This window comes from Microtus ochrogaster, unplaced genomic scaffold, assembly GCF_000317375.1.
Source record: "Microtus ochrogaster isolate Prairie Vole_2 unplaced genomic scaffold, MicOch1.0 UNK80, whole genome shotgun sequence".
Taxonomy (NCBI): Eukaryota; Metazoa; Chordata; class Mammalia; order Rodentia; family Cricetidae; genus Microtus; species Microtus ochrogaster.
Window position 1 is genome coordinate 308944 of NW_004949178.1, and position 17028 is coordinate 325971.

General features: G+C 49.8%; 2 protein-coding genes across 3 annotated transcripts in view; one reads left to right on the plus strand and one right to left on the minus strand.

Annotated features, from left to right (window-relative positions):
- Positions 1-6: 6 nt before the first annotated feature.
- Positions 7-13785, minus strand: Rnf31 (ring finger protein 31). 2 transcript variants are annotated; one of them, XM_005370441.3, is made up of 21 exons: positions 12942-13785; positions 12706-12852; positions 12407-12562; positions 12137-12196; positions 11973-12042; positions 10833-11010; positions 9985-10363; positions 9541-9828; positions 8805-9053; positions 8531-8716; positions 8051-8257; positions 5424-5597; positions 5244-5342; positions 5064-5153; positions 2940-3054; positions 2716-2834; positions 2351-2464; positions 2147-2204; positions 1221-1317; positions 503-671; positions 7-393 (listed from the first exon to the last, which is right to left on the minus strand). In XM_005370441.3, exons 1-21 carry the CDS (start codon positions 13128-13130, stop codon positions 340-342), a joined length of 3198 nt encoding a protein of 1065 aa, XP_005370498.1. In that variant the 5' UTR covers positions 13131-13785; the 3' UTR covers positions 7-339. The 2 variants fall into 2 exon arrangements, with proteins under 2 accessions (XP_005370498.1, XP_013210376.1); XM_013354922.2 differs by lacking the exon at positions 12137-12196.
- Positions 13786-13880: 95 nt separating this feature from the next.
- Positions 13881-17028, plus strand: part of Psme2 (proteasome activator subunit 2) — a 4730-nt gene continuing 1582 nt past the window's right edge. The window contains exons 1-6 of the mRNA XM_005370440.2: positions 13881-14184; positions 14483-14515; positions 14879-14941; positions 15142-15228; positions 15326-15356; positions 15440-15537. Coding sequence (XP_005370497.1) covers positions 14137-14184; positions 14483-14515; positions 14879-14941; positions 15142-15228; positions 15326-15356; positions 15440-15537 — 360 coding nt within the window. The 5' untranslated portion in view covers positions 13881-14136. The remainder of the gene's footprint in view (positions 14185-14482; positions 14516-14878; positions 14942-15141; positions 15229-15325; positions 15357-15439; positions 15538-17028) is intronic.

The window sequence follows — 17028 nt, forward strand, 5'->3', positions numbered from 1 at the left end:
ATTTTAAGTGACTTCACACAGCAGCCAGGTTAAATGAGAAAAAGGAAGCAGAGATGCCCACACTAGGTGGTTAGAGATGTGGAGGATCTCTCTTGTCCATATATCCATGGCATTTCATTTCTTCCTGCCAGGAGTCCAGGGAAGTCGGATGGCAGGCTGCAGAGGGCCCTTTCAACAAGACTCTGTTTGCCTACCCCTTCCCTTTCCCTAAGGCCCCAAGATGGTGAGGCCAGGAAGAAGGACCACCAAGAAGCCTAGGCCATAAGATGCCTCTTTATTGGTGCCGGAGCTGTTGCTGAGGGCAGGGTGGTGAAGCCTCATCAGGACTCTTGCGCTCTGCTACTTCCTTCTACGGGCGATGCTCTGTCCCAAGGGAACCTCTTCTGTCAGCTTCTGTAAAGGAGAAGATAATGATACTGAAAACCTAGAGTAGAAAAATGGGCATGACAGGTGACTTCTGGAAGGTAGGGGTGGAGGTACAGTGGAGTGCTGACAGCATTACCTGTAACAGTCGGGCCTGGTAGGCAGGACGGTCCTCTCCTTCCACTGCCTGGGGATGTACATGTAGGTAGCGTACAGTGGCTGTCTCCAGCTCCTCCACATCATACAGCGTTGCTGGGTCCAACGAATGGGCATTGATGAGGCTCACAAGATATTCTTTGTAGTGTGCCCTGGGGAGATGAGGGAGCAGAATATTTACTCTGCTGTTTATATTAACTGTGTGACCTAACATCTTGTTGGGTGTTTGGATTTTTCCTTTTTGTGTTATGCTATATGTGCCCACCCCACACTCATGTCACAGGACAACTTGCGAGCTGGTTCTCTCCTTTCACCATGTGGGTTTGGGGGGGGGGTAGAACTATGCTCCCCATGCTTGGCACTAAGCACTTTTACCCCCACATAGTTGTCTCACCAGACCACAGTGGGATTGTTCTTTTTCTGAGACTGGGCTTCTCTGTGGAGAGCCTGGGCTGTCCTGGACACAGTAGATTCTTACATGAACAAGACTATTAGCTCCTCTGCTTGCTCTCCTTGCAGGCAGTGTCAGCCAGAATCTCTGTGCCGCCTGCCACTACCCATCCACATCCTTGACCAGCGGGCCCCTCCTTCCCTCCCTCCTACTCTCCGAAGGACCAACTGGCCCCAGAGACCCCATCTTACTGCCTGGGCAACCTAGCCCTCATCCCAATGCCATGCTCCAAGCTCTGGCAGGCACTCACTGACAGAGGCCGGCATAGCCAGGTGGAGTTTCCTTGCCACAGGCTTCATCCCTGAACCCACTGGGAACCTCTTTTTGTTCCATCACTCGGCAGCCACCTAAGAGTAAGGAAGGAAGGGGAACATGTTGGGAGGGGACCTCTGGTTCAGAAAGCCCTGCTTGTCAGTAGTAGTTATGTCGTTACTTTGGAGAAGGGTTCAGAGGCAGAGTGGCCTGGTGACAGGTGGAGGCCTGGCCGCCCCACTTCTCACCGAAGTGGCTTATGACCCATAATCACACGCTTTTTTCTGGCAGGGGGAAGAGACAGCATCTCACTGCAGAGCTTTGGCTGGTCTGTCGGATGTTCTTCAAGCTGCTCTCCTGCTTATTACTTAGCTCCTACACAGCCAACTTATTCTCTGGAGGGCTTGCTTGTTTGTTGAGACAGGGTTTCTCTGTGTGTGCCCTGGCTGTCCTGGAACTCGCTCTGTAGACAGGACTGGCTTTGAACATATATGCCTGCCTCCCCCCACCCCCCTGTGGGGATTAAAGGCGTGTGCCACCACTGCCCAGCCCTCTGGAGGCCTTATCTCTGCCTAGAAGCTGAGTAGGGTAGGTCAGAACCTTACTCAGCATCATTTGTTCCCCACACAGAACCCCAAACAGTAGCCTAAAACCTAGACAGCTGGCAGGTGTCATTAGTCACTTAGCTAATTACCGGATCCTAACCATTAGAGAACATGAGAAGAGACTTAAAGGCCATGTGCTTTAACGATTCCTTTTAACAGCTTAGTCATTAGGTGGCTATTATCCTCACCAGATAGGAACAAGACAAGGGAAGGTTAACTACATTGCCAAGGGGCACACAAACGAGTACAGATCCTCCCTTTCTTTACCCACAATGGGAACCCACCACACCATCTCCACAGAGGCTTGTCGGACACTTACCTCCAGGGACTGCCCGGGTCCCAGCTGGAGGCTCCGTGTTAAACATGACATTATTGTCCTAGGGAGAAGTAGAGATATATGGGCATTGTTTCCCTTGATTCAGCCACTGGCCCATGTCCTAGCATTCAGTCTTTTCCCTTCGTGCTCATCCGGCATCCCATCTGCTAGTAATCTGCACACGCAGCCGGGCTGGCCACCTCTGACCTGCAACAGTTTCTGGAGCCGGACAGCAGACCAATCCCGTAGGTAAAAGAGGCAGTCTCGAGGGTGGTGGCCATGCAGGGACTTTTTCACCCTGCAATTAGGGTCTGGACATTTCTGGTAAAACCCAAATAGGAGAAAGAAGTTGGAAACTGTTGGTGTCCTGGACTTTCAAGAACCCCTGTGTGGGGGTAGGGTGGGGGGTATGGGAGTGAGAGAAGATCATGATATTAAGGGGTATGGGCAAGCAATGGGAGAAGAGGGCAGAGATGCTTTCTGTCCTATTGACCATTCCTATTCCCCTGGCCCCGCCCCTCAAGCCCAACAGCCGCCCACTTTTCTTTCCTTCCCTCACTCTCTGAACTCACATTCTTGGCGTAAAAGGCATTATAGCAGCCGCTGCAGAACTGGTGCCGACACTGGGTGCAGTGGAAATGCATGCAGCCACCTCGGGCCAGTGCGTATGAGAACTTGCACTTGGGGCAGTCTGCAAGGGGAAGCAGCTCAGGGTGAGGGCAGCACTGCAACCCAGGTCAAGGTGGAGGCTTCTTCTGGTAAGACTTTGCAGACAGACTAAGTGAGGTAGCCTTACCAATGCCATTTTCCTGAAGATACATCGCCAGGCCTTGTGCCTGGTATTCTGGATCATTGGTGCGTTTCCAGTTCTGGAACTCCTCACAGCTCCGTCCTCTGTGCTGCTCCTCCCACTGCCAGGAGGAAAGAAGGCTGTGCATGGAAGCTCTACCCCATGCCCTAGTCTGTCCCGTTGGCCCAACCACTCACACCCAGTGGTCCCAACTTAGGACACTACTGCTATCTACCATTCACTCAGCTCTGAACACTGAAAGGCCACTGTTTTTCACTTCCCTAACTACTACACATCTGTTCATAAACCTTGGCTGTTCCCATCCAAACCTCACCTCTTTGTTCCTACTGCTACCACCTTACTCCAAGTAATTGTCAAATCGTGCTTCAAATGCTTGCTTGGGTTACTATGCTCTGCTCCCTCCACCCCATTTTTTATTTCAAAGTTGATGTCGGGAAACTCCCTTAGTGTCAGCAGCACAGACCCCGAGGGGTGGGGACACAGGGGTTCATTTTGTTATGTTCAATGACAGACACAAGGTTCTCAATAGCAAATCAACCTTTTAAAAGACAAATGCTAGTGTCACTTCGTGCACAGTCTCAAAATAAAAGCCAAACCTCTGTATTACTTGGACTAAAGGGCTGCCCTTCACTGGCAGCTGGCTGCCACCCTGCCATTCTCAACTCTTGCTCTCGGGGCTCCACCATACATCATTTCCCCCCCAAGTTTGGCTTTTCTATAGATTGTTCTTTTTGCCCCAAAATACTTTCTGCATGGATGGCTTAACTTCCAGGCCTGTGCTTAAACAATTCTGAACAGACATGGCTGGGCCTCAGGAGGCTTAGCCAGGACGACACCAAGTTTTAGGCCAGTTTGGGCTACACAGCAAAGTCTCTCAAGAAATCAAAACTAGCCGGGCGGTGGTGGCGCATGCCTTTAATCCCAGCATTTGGGAGGCAGAGGCAGGCGGATCTCTGTGAGTTCAAGAGCAGCCTGGTCTACAAGACCTAGTTCCAGGACAGGCTCCAAAACCACAGAGAAACCCTGTCTCGAAAACAAAAACAAAAACAAAAACAAAAACAAAAAAATCAAAACTAAAGGAAAAGGAAGAGCCCGTCTGGCATCTCCATCTTCAGGCAGACAAGGCTGCTCTTCCCAGCTTAGATTCCACTCATAGCTTTGGCCTATACAGAATTGCACCCACTCTCTCCCCTTCCCCTCCTTTCTTCTCCTTTTCCCTGAGCCTGGTCCTTACCTAGGGAGCCTTCCGTTCTCTATACATGTGTGTATATGTGGAGGCCAGCGTATAAAGCCCTGTACCACTTCTTTTTGAGACAGAGTATCTCACTGGCCTGGAGTATCTCAGGATATGGTGACTAGCCAGCAGGCCCCAGGGATACGCCGGTCAACAGTAACCTCCCCAACCCCAGTGCAGGAATTACAAGTATCTATCAACAGACTTGGCTTTACATTTTTCTTTTAAAAAAATTAATTAATTTAGTGCGTGTGGGAGTCAGAAGATAACCAGTAGAGGTCAGTCCTCTCCTTCACCTCTGTGGGGCCTGAGGCTAGAACTAAGGATGTCGGGTCTGGTAACGAGACCTTAACTGGCCCTAATCCAGCTTTGGAATCTTTTTCTGTTTGTTTTTTTGTTTTTCAAGACAGAGTTTTATAGTCTTGGCTGTCCTGGAAATAGTTCTGTAGACCAGGCTGGTGTCAAACTCACAGAGAGCCACCTGCTTCTGCCTTCCAAGGGTTTAAAGGTATGTACCACCACCGCCCAGCCAAATATTTTATTTATTTAATGTGTATGGGAGTTCTGACTGCATGAATGTCTGTTCAACATGTGTGTGGCTGGTGTCCAAGAAGACCAGAAGAGGGTGTGAGCTGCCATGTAGATGCTGAGAACTGAACCTGGAAGGGAGGCTAGGACTTTTAATTGCTGAGCCACCTCCACAGGTCCTGGAGACTGCACTCAGGTCCTCCCACTAACTACATTATCTCCCTAGATACCCAGCAAGCCCTTTAAGCTTAGAGAGCAGGACTGTTTTGTTTCCGTTGTACTCCCTGAGTCTAACAGAACCCGGCAATAGCTTAGTCAACACTTCTGAAGAGAAGAGTGTGACTCACCTGGCGCTTGCAGCGCACACAGAAGGTCTGGTGACACTGGGGACATGTTGCCTCCAGTTGTTCACGTTCATATATGAAGCCAAAGGAACACTGTGAACGCAAGAGAACAAAAGCTGTTCAAGACTTGACGTGGTACCATACCCTGCCCCTCCAGAAAGTTCCTTTTGCCAGGCTACTTACCTGGGCACACCACAAGAACTTGGGGTCTCGCATGAGCACACCCTCCGTCAGCTTCTTATGAAATAGGGCATATGCATCTGGGTCGAGGCTGTCTCTGAGCTGAGGACAAGAAGCAGAGGTAGTAGATGGGTAGAAACTTGTTCAAAGCCTAGTCCACCTAAATCATCACAGCCGTAGTACCTGGATGTCAAGGGTGGAGAAGTAGCTGAGTAACTGGTTGTCATCAGTAAGGTCAGGGCGGCCACAGGCAGGACACACCATATCTGTGATGTGCTTTTCCTTCAGGGCGATGGTGAAGTGCTGGCGGAAGCAGTCAGGACATATGGTGCACTCACAGGAGATGAGGGCCTGCATCTACAATGGGAGGGGAGAAGAGGAAAAGGGGAGATCTGCTGTCAGCCCTGGGATACACCGAAAAACTGAGGTCTAACTAAATGGGCAAACAGCAAGCTCAGCACCCAGAGGTCCTAGGCAGGCAACCCACGTCTGAAGACAGCTGGAAAGAGGGCAGCAGACAGTGGTGATGCCAAAGTAAAGCAAACACCTCTAAAGGCATGCTAGCACTTCCAATCTTGTGGGACGCTGGGATTAAGAGCACATGCCACCACATGGGGCTATACTCTATCGTGATCACACATTTGAGACAGAATTGTAAATCTGACACAGATGAACTGGGGACGTAGCTCAGCTGGTAAACAAAGCCCTGTGTTCAGGGCCTAGCACTGCATAAACCAGGCTTAAGGGTACATCCCTTGTCTCAGGATCAGGAGGTGAGGAGGAGGGTCAGAAGGTCAAGGTAGCCCGTGGGTGCATATTAAGTCTGAGGCCAGCCTGGCTATATAAAAAGAAAACACTCTTCCACATACAAACAAGTAAACAACAAGAAGAACCATACTATAGCTAATGTTGCCTGTGTACTTTAGTCTTGATGATACATAATAATTACATGTCACCACTACGGGAGGGTGGGTAGAGTCCACAGAATTCCCCATATTAGTTGTGCAACTTTCTATGATTTACAATATACAGTTTTTTATATATGTAATATATATAGATATATAAAACCAAACACAACACAGAGCCAGACTAAGATTATATTCACCTGAAGAACTGCCACCTTGGACCTAGATCAAGTGAAGCTCAGAACATAATAGAGACCTGCTTCTATCACCTAGATATTGTGATATCAAACTTACTGTGCTGGTTATAAAGCTTGTATGAAGGTGGGGGTTTAGCCCCCAGTGCTTCCTAAACCTGGGTGTGAGGCACATGCCTGTAATTCTAGCACTGGGAATATGGAGAAGGGAGGCTCAGCACACCTACAATCTCCTCTAACCACATAGTGAGTGCATACATGAGACCCCTGCCCAGATTAAAAAGAATCATTGCTGGGCTGGAGAAATGGCTTAGCCAGCAATACTGTTTGGTGTTCTTCCAGAGGACTTGTTTGGTTCCCAGCAACCATGATGGGTGGCTCACACCCGTACCTGTATTTCAGTTCCAGGGGATCCAAAACCTTTTGACCCCATGGGCACCCACATACATGTGACATATACACAAATACACAATAGATAAAGAATAAATTTTAAAATTATTTTTACTTTCTGCTGGTGTGACTATTGTGGTTGTATTTTAAAATAGAATTTACTTTTTAGAGAGTTACTGAAATACTTTTTCTTTGTTTCTGTTTTTTTTTTAAGATTTATTTATTTATTATGTATACAACATTCTGCCTCGATGTATGCCTGCACGCCAGAAGAGGGCGCTAGATCTCAGTACAGATGGTTGTGAGCCACCATGTGGTTGCTGGGAATTGAACTCAGGACCTCTGGAAGAGCAGCCAGTGCTCTTAACCTCTGAGCCATCTCTCCAGCCCCTTCTTTGGTTTTTTGAGACAGGGTTTCTTTGTGTAGCTTTGGTGCCTGTCCTGGAACAAGCTCTGTAAACCAGGCTGGCCTCGAACTCACCGAGATCTACCTGCTTCTGCCTCCTGAGTGCTGGGATTAACGGCACCACCACTGTCTGATCATACTGAAATACTCATAGATAAGACCATGACACTTGAGATCTGCTTCCAAAGAGCCCTCGGCACACACAGATGGATAAAGATCAGGCATCCAGAGAAGGATTTTGAGGGGAGAGGAGCAGGGAAGCTTAGTATATATATATATTTTAATACTATTCCATGTTTGCTATAGTTTAGATCTATTCATTTTTTTAAACTTTTTTTTTTTTTTTTTAGACAGAATCTCATTAGTGACCCTGTGTAGCTTGGAACTCTCTATGTAGAAGAGAAAGGACTCAGATTAACAGAGATTTGCTTGCCTCTGCCTCCTGAGATCTAGGCTTAAAGATGTGCACCATACAGCTGTCAAAAGCGGAATGCTGGAGGTACGTCCAGATCTTCTGGACACTAGGAATGTCCTGGAAGAGGATGATGGAGCCCTAGTCTCTTACTTTCTAGCCTCCTAGGCAAGAGCATAGTGGTTTTGGTGTCACATTTTCCTACCTGATGTGCCAGCAAAGGTCCAAAACAATGGAACCAACAAATGAAAAACTAAAACCTCAAGAACTGTATAAAAAAATACATGTTTTCTCTTCATAAGTTGGTTACCTCAGTTATTTGTTATAGTAAAAGAAAGCTAAAACAATGTTGAAAGCTCCAACATTTTTTAAAACGGGTGTTTCTGTTGTTCCCTTATCAGAAGGCTTCAGTGGTGTAAGGACAAAAGCAGAAGGCAAGGCCATCTAGGGTGAGGTGGCAGCCCAGCAGGAGCAGAGTCCAGGTATAGCAGGAAGGGACTTACCCGGTTGCGGGGAAGGGCCCACCCGCACACAGCACATTCCTGGGCAAGCAATCGGCGAAGAAAGGCCCGGTCATGGCTGTGCCTCACGGCCTCCACCACGTCCAACAGCTCATAGTTTCTAGGTGTCTCCTGCAGCAGTGACAGGGCCAGCTCTGCCCGACCCCAACTGGGCAGAGTGTAGACCGCCAGAAGCCGCCGGACCAGGCTCTGCAATGTGATTCAGGAGACAGTGGCTGTCAGACCCCAAGGATCTTCTCCCTCAATCTTTTTTTTTTTTTTTTTTTTTTTTGAGACAGGGTTTCTTTGTGGCTTTGGAGCCTATCCTGGAACTAGCTCTGTAGACCAGGCTGGTCTCGAACTCACAGAGATCCGCCTGCCTCTGCCTCCCGAGTGCTGGGATTAAAGGCTGCGCCACCACCGCCCGGTCTCAATCTTCTCTTATTCCCTTAAGTGGGGGGGTGTCTTGCCTACTCTCAGCACCTGTCTATCCAGCCCATCCCAGCAGGGAGTGGGTTCAGGGCCTCTGTCCCACAGGCGCTGATGGAAGGGCTCCAGACGCTGGCGCTGTAATTCAGTCAGGGCCCGAGCCACATCACCCCCGTGCTGGAACAAGGCCTGCAGGGACCCTTCTTTAGGTCCAAAGCCCAGGGACTGGAGCTCCTTCACCTACAATCGAAAGCACTGAGATGTTAAGAGGGAACAGCAAGCAAACTCTGGTGCTCTCCACCCCAACCCGCCTCCCACATAATGGTACCTTCCTCCTCCTGGCTCGCACACACTCCTCTACAGCTTCATCAAGGTTGCCATGACGATCAAGCCAGGCTTTCCGGGCTTCCTGACAGGAAAAGGCACCCAGTCCTGGATCCTGCTGTCCAGCTAGCTCAGCCACCATCTCCAGGACGTAGGACAACTCTGAACGCAACCACTGCAGGGGTACCTCAGTGCCCGAGTACTGTAAAGCTGAGAAGATCTCTTCTGGACTGGCACCTGCAGCTTCCCCTTCCTAAAGAGCAGTCACACCCAGACACTAGCAGAGGAACATCAGGAAGACAACTCTACCACCCCTTAGCCTGGTCAGCAGTGGCTAAGCAGGGACATACTGACTATGTGACCAGGGCACAGAATGAAAACTGACTTCTGCGAAGCATTCAAAGTAAAGCAGCTATAGCTAACAGTAACAAGTCTTATAAGAATGCTAGCTGGAGATGGGCGGTGGTGGTGCACGCCTTTAATCCCAGCACTCGGGAGGCAGAGGCAGGTGGATCTCTGTGAGTTCAAGGTCAGCCTGGTCTACAGAGTGAGTTATAAGATAGCCAAAACCACACAAAGAAACCCTGTCTTGGGAAAAAAAAAATGCTGGCCAGGCATGGTGGTGCATGCCTTTTATTTCAAAAAATAAGAAACAATAAAAAAAATGCTAACTAACAAACTGGCATCTTCTTCCCCCAAAGCTCAGCCCATCTCAACCCAGGCCCAATCCACACCCTTACCTGGATCATGCTCACTAGCTGGAGACTTTCCTTCCGCATCTTATCCTGGCGGTGCTTCTCTGGGTCTCCACAGGAACCAGGCAGGGAAGTACTGAGGTGTTCTGGGGACCCAGGCTTTGGGAGATCCTTTTCCAAAGATCTAGCATAGGGTCGAAGGGCATGCTGCACCACGATGGAGTTGCGAGTTCGGTTGCACATAGCGCATACCCAGACAGTGTCTGAGTTGCAAAAGGTACAGTGATCACAGTACCAGACTTGAGGCTGGGCAGACGAGAGCAAAATATCCTCCTGATGGAAAGGTAAAGAGAATTATCCTACTGACTGTGTGGCTTAGGTTCATGAAAGAAATACAGAGAACTGGGGAAACCAAAGACAAGGGATATGATAGAACAGCTTGAGGTTAACAGACGCAAATAAAGAGCCGGGAAGGCCAGGATGGGTTACCTTAAGGGACTGGTGGCAAACACCAGCATCATGGGAGTCCATCACCAAGCTGGGAGGCTGGGCCAGTCGAGGTCGCTCACATATGGCACACAGGACAGCTGCTGCCTCATTCTCAAAGGTACAACTCTGGCAGGCCCACTGATCCCGTGCAGGCTCAGGTTCTGGGCCCCCAGTTCCTTGGGACCCCTCTATTCCCAGCATCTTACAGCCTCGGGGCTGACTACAGGCTGCACAGAGCACTGCCCAAGGCTCATTTTGTGTGATGCAGAAAGGACAGCGCCAGGGCAGACAAGCATTTGCAGTATCAGGGGAAGAAAAAGAGCTATCTCCTAGAGCCAGGGAGGCTGAGTGGGGTTGTGGCTGGGACGAGGCAGGCAAACTGTAATAGAGAAGAAGACATGGCTAGCTGAGGTGGAAGTTAGTACCTGAGTCTCCTCACCCCTGGGAATCTCACACTGCCTAGATTATGACATATAGCTCTGGCTTCTGGGATTGCTGTTCTGTCTGGAATACTCCCACACCCACAGATGATTCAATTATTTAAAGGGTAGAGTACAGCTAACATCTTACAGGTAGCATCTCTTAACACAGTACCTTAATCTCCCCACGCTAGGTGTTTCTAACACTGAATGGGGCGCTTTTCAGACAAGACTGTCCACCTGTGTATCATAACAATCTGTCTATCATGACTGCCACTTGCTTAGTGTTTATGTCCATAGTTTCCTTGATGGCTAGACTAACTGTTCTCTATGAAACAGTCTTTACTAGAGAACCTGGCATATAACAGACACTTGAGTCATCTTCAATTTTCTTAATTTCACTATCACTGAGAAAAGAGAGCCCCTCACCTAGAGTTTAGGTTAATGGTTTGGTGAGCCCCAGGCAGGGTGTGGCGAAGGTGATGAGCACGGGACGGATGTCCATGGAATAAAAGATCACAAGCTGGGCATGAGGTTTGATTACAGGCTGGACAGTGCAGTGTGCCTGGGGCAGAACCACAGAGAAAGCAGGGAACAGGGGAGGAGCCTGAAAAAATAAAATCAAAAAAGCGTAACTTCAAAAAAAGAAAAAAAACAAAAACTACATTCACATACCAGTAAGTAAACATATATACTACAGCCCAGACATGAGTCACACTGTGTACCTACCAACAGATGAAGAAAACAGGTTGCACACAATAAGTAGCTTATAGTAACACACAAACTGGAGTATTAGTCACAAGGAACAAAATCTTGTTACTTATAGGAAAATGAATGAAACTTGATGATACCATATTGAGCAAAACAAGTCAGACATAAACAAATATCATCTTTACTCCCAGCCCCACACCAAAATGTAGCTCTGGCTGACTTGTAGCTCACTATAGACCAAGCTGGTCTCAGCCTCACAGAGATCTGCCTGCCTCTGCCTCCCGAGTGCTGGGATCAAAGATATGTTAGGAACTAGAGTTAGGAAAGGCTATGAAGTTAGGAAGGGTGCTGGGAATTGAGACCAGGTCCTTTGTAAGAGCAACAGGCGCTCTGCGCCACTGAGCCATTTCTCCAGTCCCCAGAGTAACTTTCTTAAAAAGTTATAAAGCTGGAGAAATGGCTTAGAGGTTAAGAGCAACACTGCTCTTGCAGAGGAGCCAAGTTTAACCTCCAGCACGCAGGTTGGGCAGCTCAGCACCGTTTGCAACTGCAACTCTAGTTGCCTCTGGATTCTGTAGGCACCGCACCCACATGCACATATCCACACACCACACTACACTACCCTCCCACCCCCCAAAACACTAAAAATTAAAATCAAAGGAGATAAGACCAGGCTACACTCAAATCTGTTATGGGCTGAGGCAAGTCACAAAACTCTTCTTTACAAGATCTGGACCCAAGAGGTGGGGGGGGGGGGGCGCGACTTTAATCTTTTGAAATAAAAGACAAACACAAGAAGATAAAAGACCTAAATTTACATCAATCTAATCCAATACTTTCATACAGGGCCAGTCATACCTGGCGCAGAGGGGAGGGGGCCAGGAACAATCTCTCTCAAAAGGGGGTGAAACTCTGAAAGCTGCAGCATCTGAGGAAGAAAGCAGAGAATGCACAAGTGTTTGGGGGACAGAATCCCATAAACCTAGTCCCTTATTTAACAGCACCCTTTCTGCCTTCCTTACATCGTCTTCAACATTGTCTCTTAGCAGCTCGTCCAGTGCGTTCTGTCTTGGATGCTTATTCTGCAAACAAGATTTAAAAGAATTCCCACCTTGAGCAAAGTTCTCCTTGTAAGCCCGATCCCCTAACATTTGGAGGGAAAAAGGGTAGCAGAAGCTTCCAGACTGCTGCAGAAACAGAATTCACCAGTATGCGGGCTTTCAAAGTGCCTCGAATTAGGTTGGGCTCCCAGTCTACACCTTAAAGACCTTAGAATCAGAAGGCCATCTCACCTGCAACAACAAGCTGAGCTCCGTGCGAAGCAGTAGCACTTCTAGTGTGACTATGGCAACCTGGTACTCATCCGGCTCCTCTTGCCCTTCAGGGAAACTCAATCCATCTGGGCGCTCCTCAGTATAGCCGTACAACCGCAGCACATCCCGGCCCCCCTGCCACACATTCAGGACCAGGTCACTAGCCAGCAGGCCTCCTAGGCAAGAGAGCTGGTTCCCCACTCAGAACCCCCTCAAGTCCCTTCTGGTCAACCCCCAGTATACGTCTAGTTCCCTCCGATAAGGCCCAAGGGTTTCACCTGCACAGCATCCACCGTGCTGCGAAAGACAGGGTTATTAAACTTCACTGAACGCCAGTACCGAGGTCGCTGTGGACTGAGGAGGTTGCGCCCATATTTTTCCAGGATGTTCAGGGCCGTGGATAGAGTGTTGAGGTAGTTTCGAGTCTAGGAGCAGTCAGAAAAGCAAGATTATGAGGCTAGACCATCTGGCCTCTGAGCCCCTTCTATGGCACGCCGGGCGGGCTTAGCCTCACCTCCCCATGAGCGTTGCAGCGGACCAGGCGTCCGGCATCCAGTTGCAGGTAGCGGGCGGCTGGTGGCAGAGAGGTGGCCAGAAACGGCTTGAGCTGCTCCAGGGGAAATACCTGCGCGGAATCCCGCCTCAAGGCGCTAGCCAGCTCCTCGCGGGCTGCCAGGAAGGCTCGCTCCTCCTCTCCCGGCATCCCGAGACCGGAGACAGGCTCAGCTTAACTGTCCACCCGGGACAGGCGCGAGGCGCGGGGGCGCGCGGCGCCGCTGCAGCCAGGGTCACTCAAGCCACCGCCCCGCTCAGCCCCGGCAGCTGCCAGGGGGGGGGGGGTGCCGGGAACAGGAAGTCCTGGCACAGAGGGCGGGACTGCGGACCGCGTTAGAGGAAGGGGCGGGCTCAGGGTGACGGAAGGGCTGTAATCCGGAAGGGAGGCGAGTTTGCAGCCAATGAGAAAGCCGCGGCGCGGGCTCCTCCCACAGTGCTCTCCGCCGTCTCGGGTTGTCTCCGCCTCTTCTGGAGGGATCCCCCTCCCCCGCGTGGGGTTGGTCTCTTTTGCCCAAAGCTTTCCTATCTTTATTTCCACGGTGTTGCTCAATTCCAGTCCCCAGCGGGGAAGTTCCCACCTTTCCGGGGACCCAACTCTGGCTGCCCTTAGCCCGCTCAGGCAACTCCCGCTTTCCTCCAGTCTGTCCTGAAGGCAAGGCAGTTCCCCTCCCTCTGCTCCCTCCATCCTGCCAGGCTTTCCCTCTTCCAACCCTTCTACTCTCTCGGATGCTACTCGGTCCCTTCCTTAAGGTCTAACCTCAGGGAGCCCCACTCCTGAAACTCCCCCCCCCTTTTTTTTTTTTTTTTTTTTTTTTTACGGTCCTACTCTCCCAGTCAGCACTTCCCCTGGGCGGCCCTAGGTAGAAGCTCCGCCCTTCTCGAGAAGCAGCCGCCGTTCCTTCCGCCACTGTCCCACGCTCCCCTAGCCCCTCCCCTGGACAACCCCCAGGCTGGTGATGAAGCCAACACCGCCCTTCCTGGTGGCATCTGGTTGGGAATGGCTGACAGACTATTTACTGTTAGTGGCTTGCCAGGAGGAGGGGGGAAAAAAGAGGAAAGGGGGCGTGGCTGAGGGGGTGGGTCTGGGCCTGGAGAGTGAAAGCGAAAGCTGGGGCGACTAGCCCCGAGAGTCAAGAGCTAGCAACTAGAGAAGCATGGCCAAGCCTTGTGGGGTTCGGCTGAGTGGAGAAGCCCGTAAACAGGTAAATGGGAACCGGAGGCCAGAAAGGGGTGAGGAGTCCTAATGGAGCTAAAGCTGGGTGCTCCTGGGCACCAGGGCCTAGCGTGAGAACTCTTTTCTTTAGGGCTTTCACTTCTACTCGGGGACTACCACTGCCCTGCCCTTTAGCCAGTCTGTGCCCTGAGCAGGGTGTTCAGGGAAAACTGGCACTATGGGACAGGCATGAGCTACGGTCGGAGGGCACCCGGTTGGAGAGGGTGGGCTCTTATTCTTTACAACCGGACCCCCTAACCCGCGTCTGACTACTGCTGTCTGTGCAGGTGGATGTCTTCAGACAAAACCTTTTCCAGGAGGTGAGTCTCTGGATCCAAGCGACTTGACCTTAGCGCCGTGATCTAAGGTCCACAACCTCGGAGTAACCCCCCAATTCATCCTAGTTTTGGCCTTTCCTAACCTTCCTGCTTACTCAAGGTGATCTCTACTGATTGGTTTCTACTCCTCGTAATCTGATCGCTCTTAGAACTCTTAACTGCGTTTGCCACTCCCCCACCCCACCCTCTTCTGCCGAGAGGGAAAGATGGTGCCACCCATCAGATTGGGCAAGTCGCTTACGTTCCAGTTCTGCAGTTTCCTCATTTGTGATTCGGTGATGTCTGAGGGCCTTCTTCTCATCCTTCTCCGCGGACATCTTGTATGACTGTTTTTGTAACTCACAGGCTGATGACTTCCTCACCACGTTTTTGCCACAGAAAATCCTCTCCCTGAGTCAGCTCTTGCAGGTGAGTGGTTTAAGACTCCCCTACTCCATCGCCCGGCGACTTTCCACCACCTGTGCTCCAAGAACTAGTGTCAGCATGCTGGGAACTTAGTCTGGTGTAAAGCGTGAGCCTGGACTGGGAGGGAGAGAGGAGGGAATGGAGGGGAGGCTCTGACTGGCGAGGGGAGGAGGCTGGGCAGTGCCTAAGAATAAATTCTGCAGGAGGATTTCCTCAATGTGACTGACCTCTCCTCCCTCCGGGCTCCTCTGGACATCCCCATCCCAGATCCCCCACCCAAGGACGATGAGGTAAGGCATTCAGTGCGCAGAGCTGTGGACTGTAAGCCAGTGACACCGCTGTAGCCTCCGTGGGTTCCCTAAAGTTGCTTTTCTCCTTTTGCCTTAGATGGAAACAGACAAGCAGGAGAAGAAAGACGGTAATGGAGAACTGGGTGACTGGGAGGGAAACCGGTGCATTGATGTGGAGTAACCAAAAAGTCTGTCTGCATCTTTTTCATAGTCCCTAAGTGTGGCTTTCTCCCTGGGAATGAGAAGCTTTTGGCCCTGCTTGCTTTGATTAAGCCAGAAGTCTGGACTCTCAAAGAGAAATGCATTCTGGTAAGCCAGGAAACTGGAGGATGTGGGAAGAAAAGCAAGGCAAAAGCTATGTTCAATTCAGAGCTTTCATCTAGAGACCTAGTATTGAATAAGGAAACTTGCTTTTGTGTCTTGGATTTGTGTGTGTGTGTGTGTGTGTAAATTGTGTATGCACACACATGCGTGTGTAGGTGTTTTCAATTGCGTATATGTTTGAAGGCCAAAGATCAACATTTGGAGGGTTTTTTTTGAGGCATGGTTTCACTGCACCTGGAGCTTGCTGTTTTAGCCGACCTAGGTCACCAGGGAGCCTCCAGGATCTGCCAATTTTATCACCACCACTTCCAACACTGGGGTTACAGTGTACTCCACTGTGCCCTGCTTTTATGTGTATGCTAAGAATTGGAGTGCAAGTCCTCATGTATTTGTGTGTGCACAGCAAAAACCTTACCTGCTGTCCTCTCCCTTTGGGTTTAGATATCCTTTGTTCTTCTCATTTGACATCTGTGTGGTTTCATAATGGTAGCTCTAAAAATGAGAGTCTGTGCTGTAGCTACCTCTGTAATCTCAACCTATGATATGAGGTACACAGTGTAGGTGATATGATACAGTGAGTTGGTTTAAAAGCTTGAGCCCTAGAAAGAATCTAGATCAAATCCTGATTCTGTCATTTATAGAGCTCCCTTAGACATTCTGTGACTCACTTGTTTCTTGTGTTAAATGGTACGGTCAGACTGTAGGCTTTGGAAGATTGACAGTGGTTAGATGAGATCAGTAATTTATAATATGACACATAGCACATAGTAAGTGCTCAGTTAGACGTAGCTGTTAATAAGAAGTGGCATGATAGGGAGGCAGAGGCAGAAGGAGCCTGTGAGGTCAAGGCCTGCCTGGTCTACATATAGAGTGCCACGACATTCAGGACTACATAGAGAAACCCTGTCTTAACAAACAGTCAAACAGAAGAATCATTCATCTTGCTATGGAAAGGAGAGATGGCTCGGAGGTTAAGAGTACTGCTAGCTGGGCATGGTGGTGTGTGCCTTTAATCCCAGCACTCGGGAGGCAGAGGCAGGTGATCTCAGTGAGTCCTGAGCCAGCCTGGTCTGCAGAGCTAGTTCCAGGACAGCCAGGACTACACAGAGAAAACATGTCTTGAAATGGAAGGAAGGAAGGAAGGAAGGAAGGAAGGAAGGAAGGAAGGAAGGAAGGAGAAAGAAAGAAAGCAAGCACTGGTTGCTCTTCCAGACGACCCAAGTTTGATTTCTAGCACCCACATGGCAGCTCACAGCCATCTGTAACTCCAGTTCCAGGTTTTTTGTTTTGTTTTGTTTTGTTTTTGGCCTTATGTGGGCATCAGGAATGCACGTGGTGCATAGATAGGCATGAAGCCAAAATAACCATACACATAGAGAGTAAAATAATAAAATAATTTTTTGAGAAGTGGCATGATGAGATTCTAGTTGGATTGTTGAGTGAGTGCTCCTTCTAACACAGGTAATCACATGGCAT

What these genes read in the sequence shown, in the direction of transcription:
- Rnf31 (XM_005370441.3), bottom strand. Translation starts at nt 13,130, where the DNA reads ATGCCGGGAGAGGAGGAGCGAGCCTTCCTGGCAGCCCGCGAGGAGCTG. An exon ending in CCCCCTCCCCTCTGCGCCAG is followed by an intron (nt 11,011 to 11,972) that starts GTATGACTGGCC and finishes TTATTTTTTCAG; the next exon opens with GCTCCTCCCCTGTTCCCTGC. An exon ending in GGCTATGCCGGCCTCTGTCA is followed by an intron (nt 672 to 1,220) that starts GTGAGTGCCTGC and finishes TCATCTCCCCAG; the next exon opens with GGCACACTACAAAGAATATC.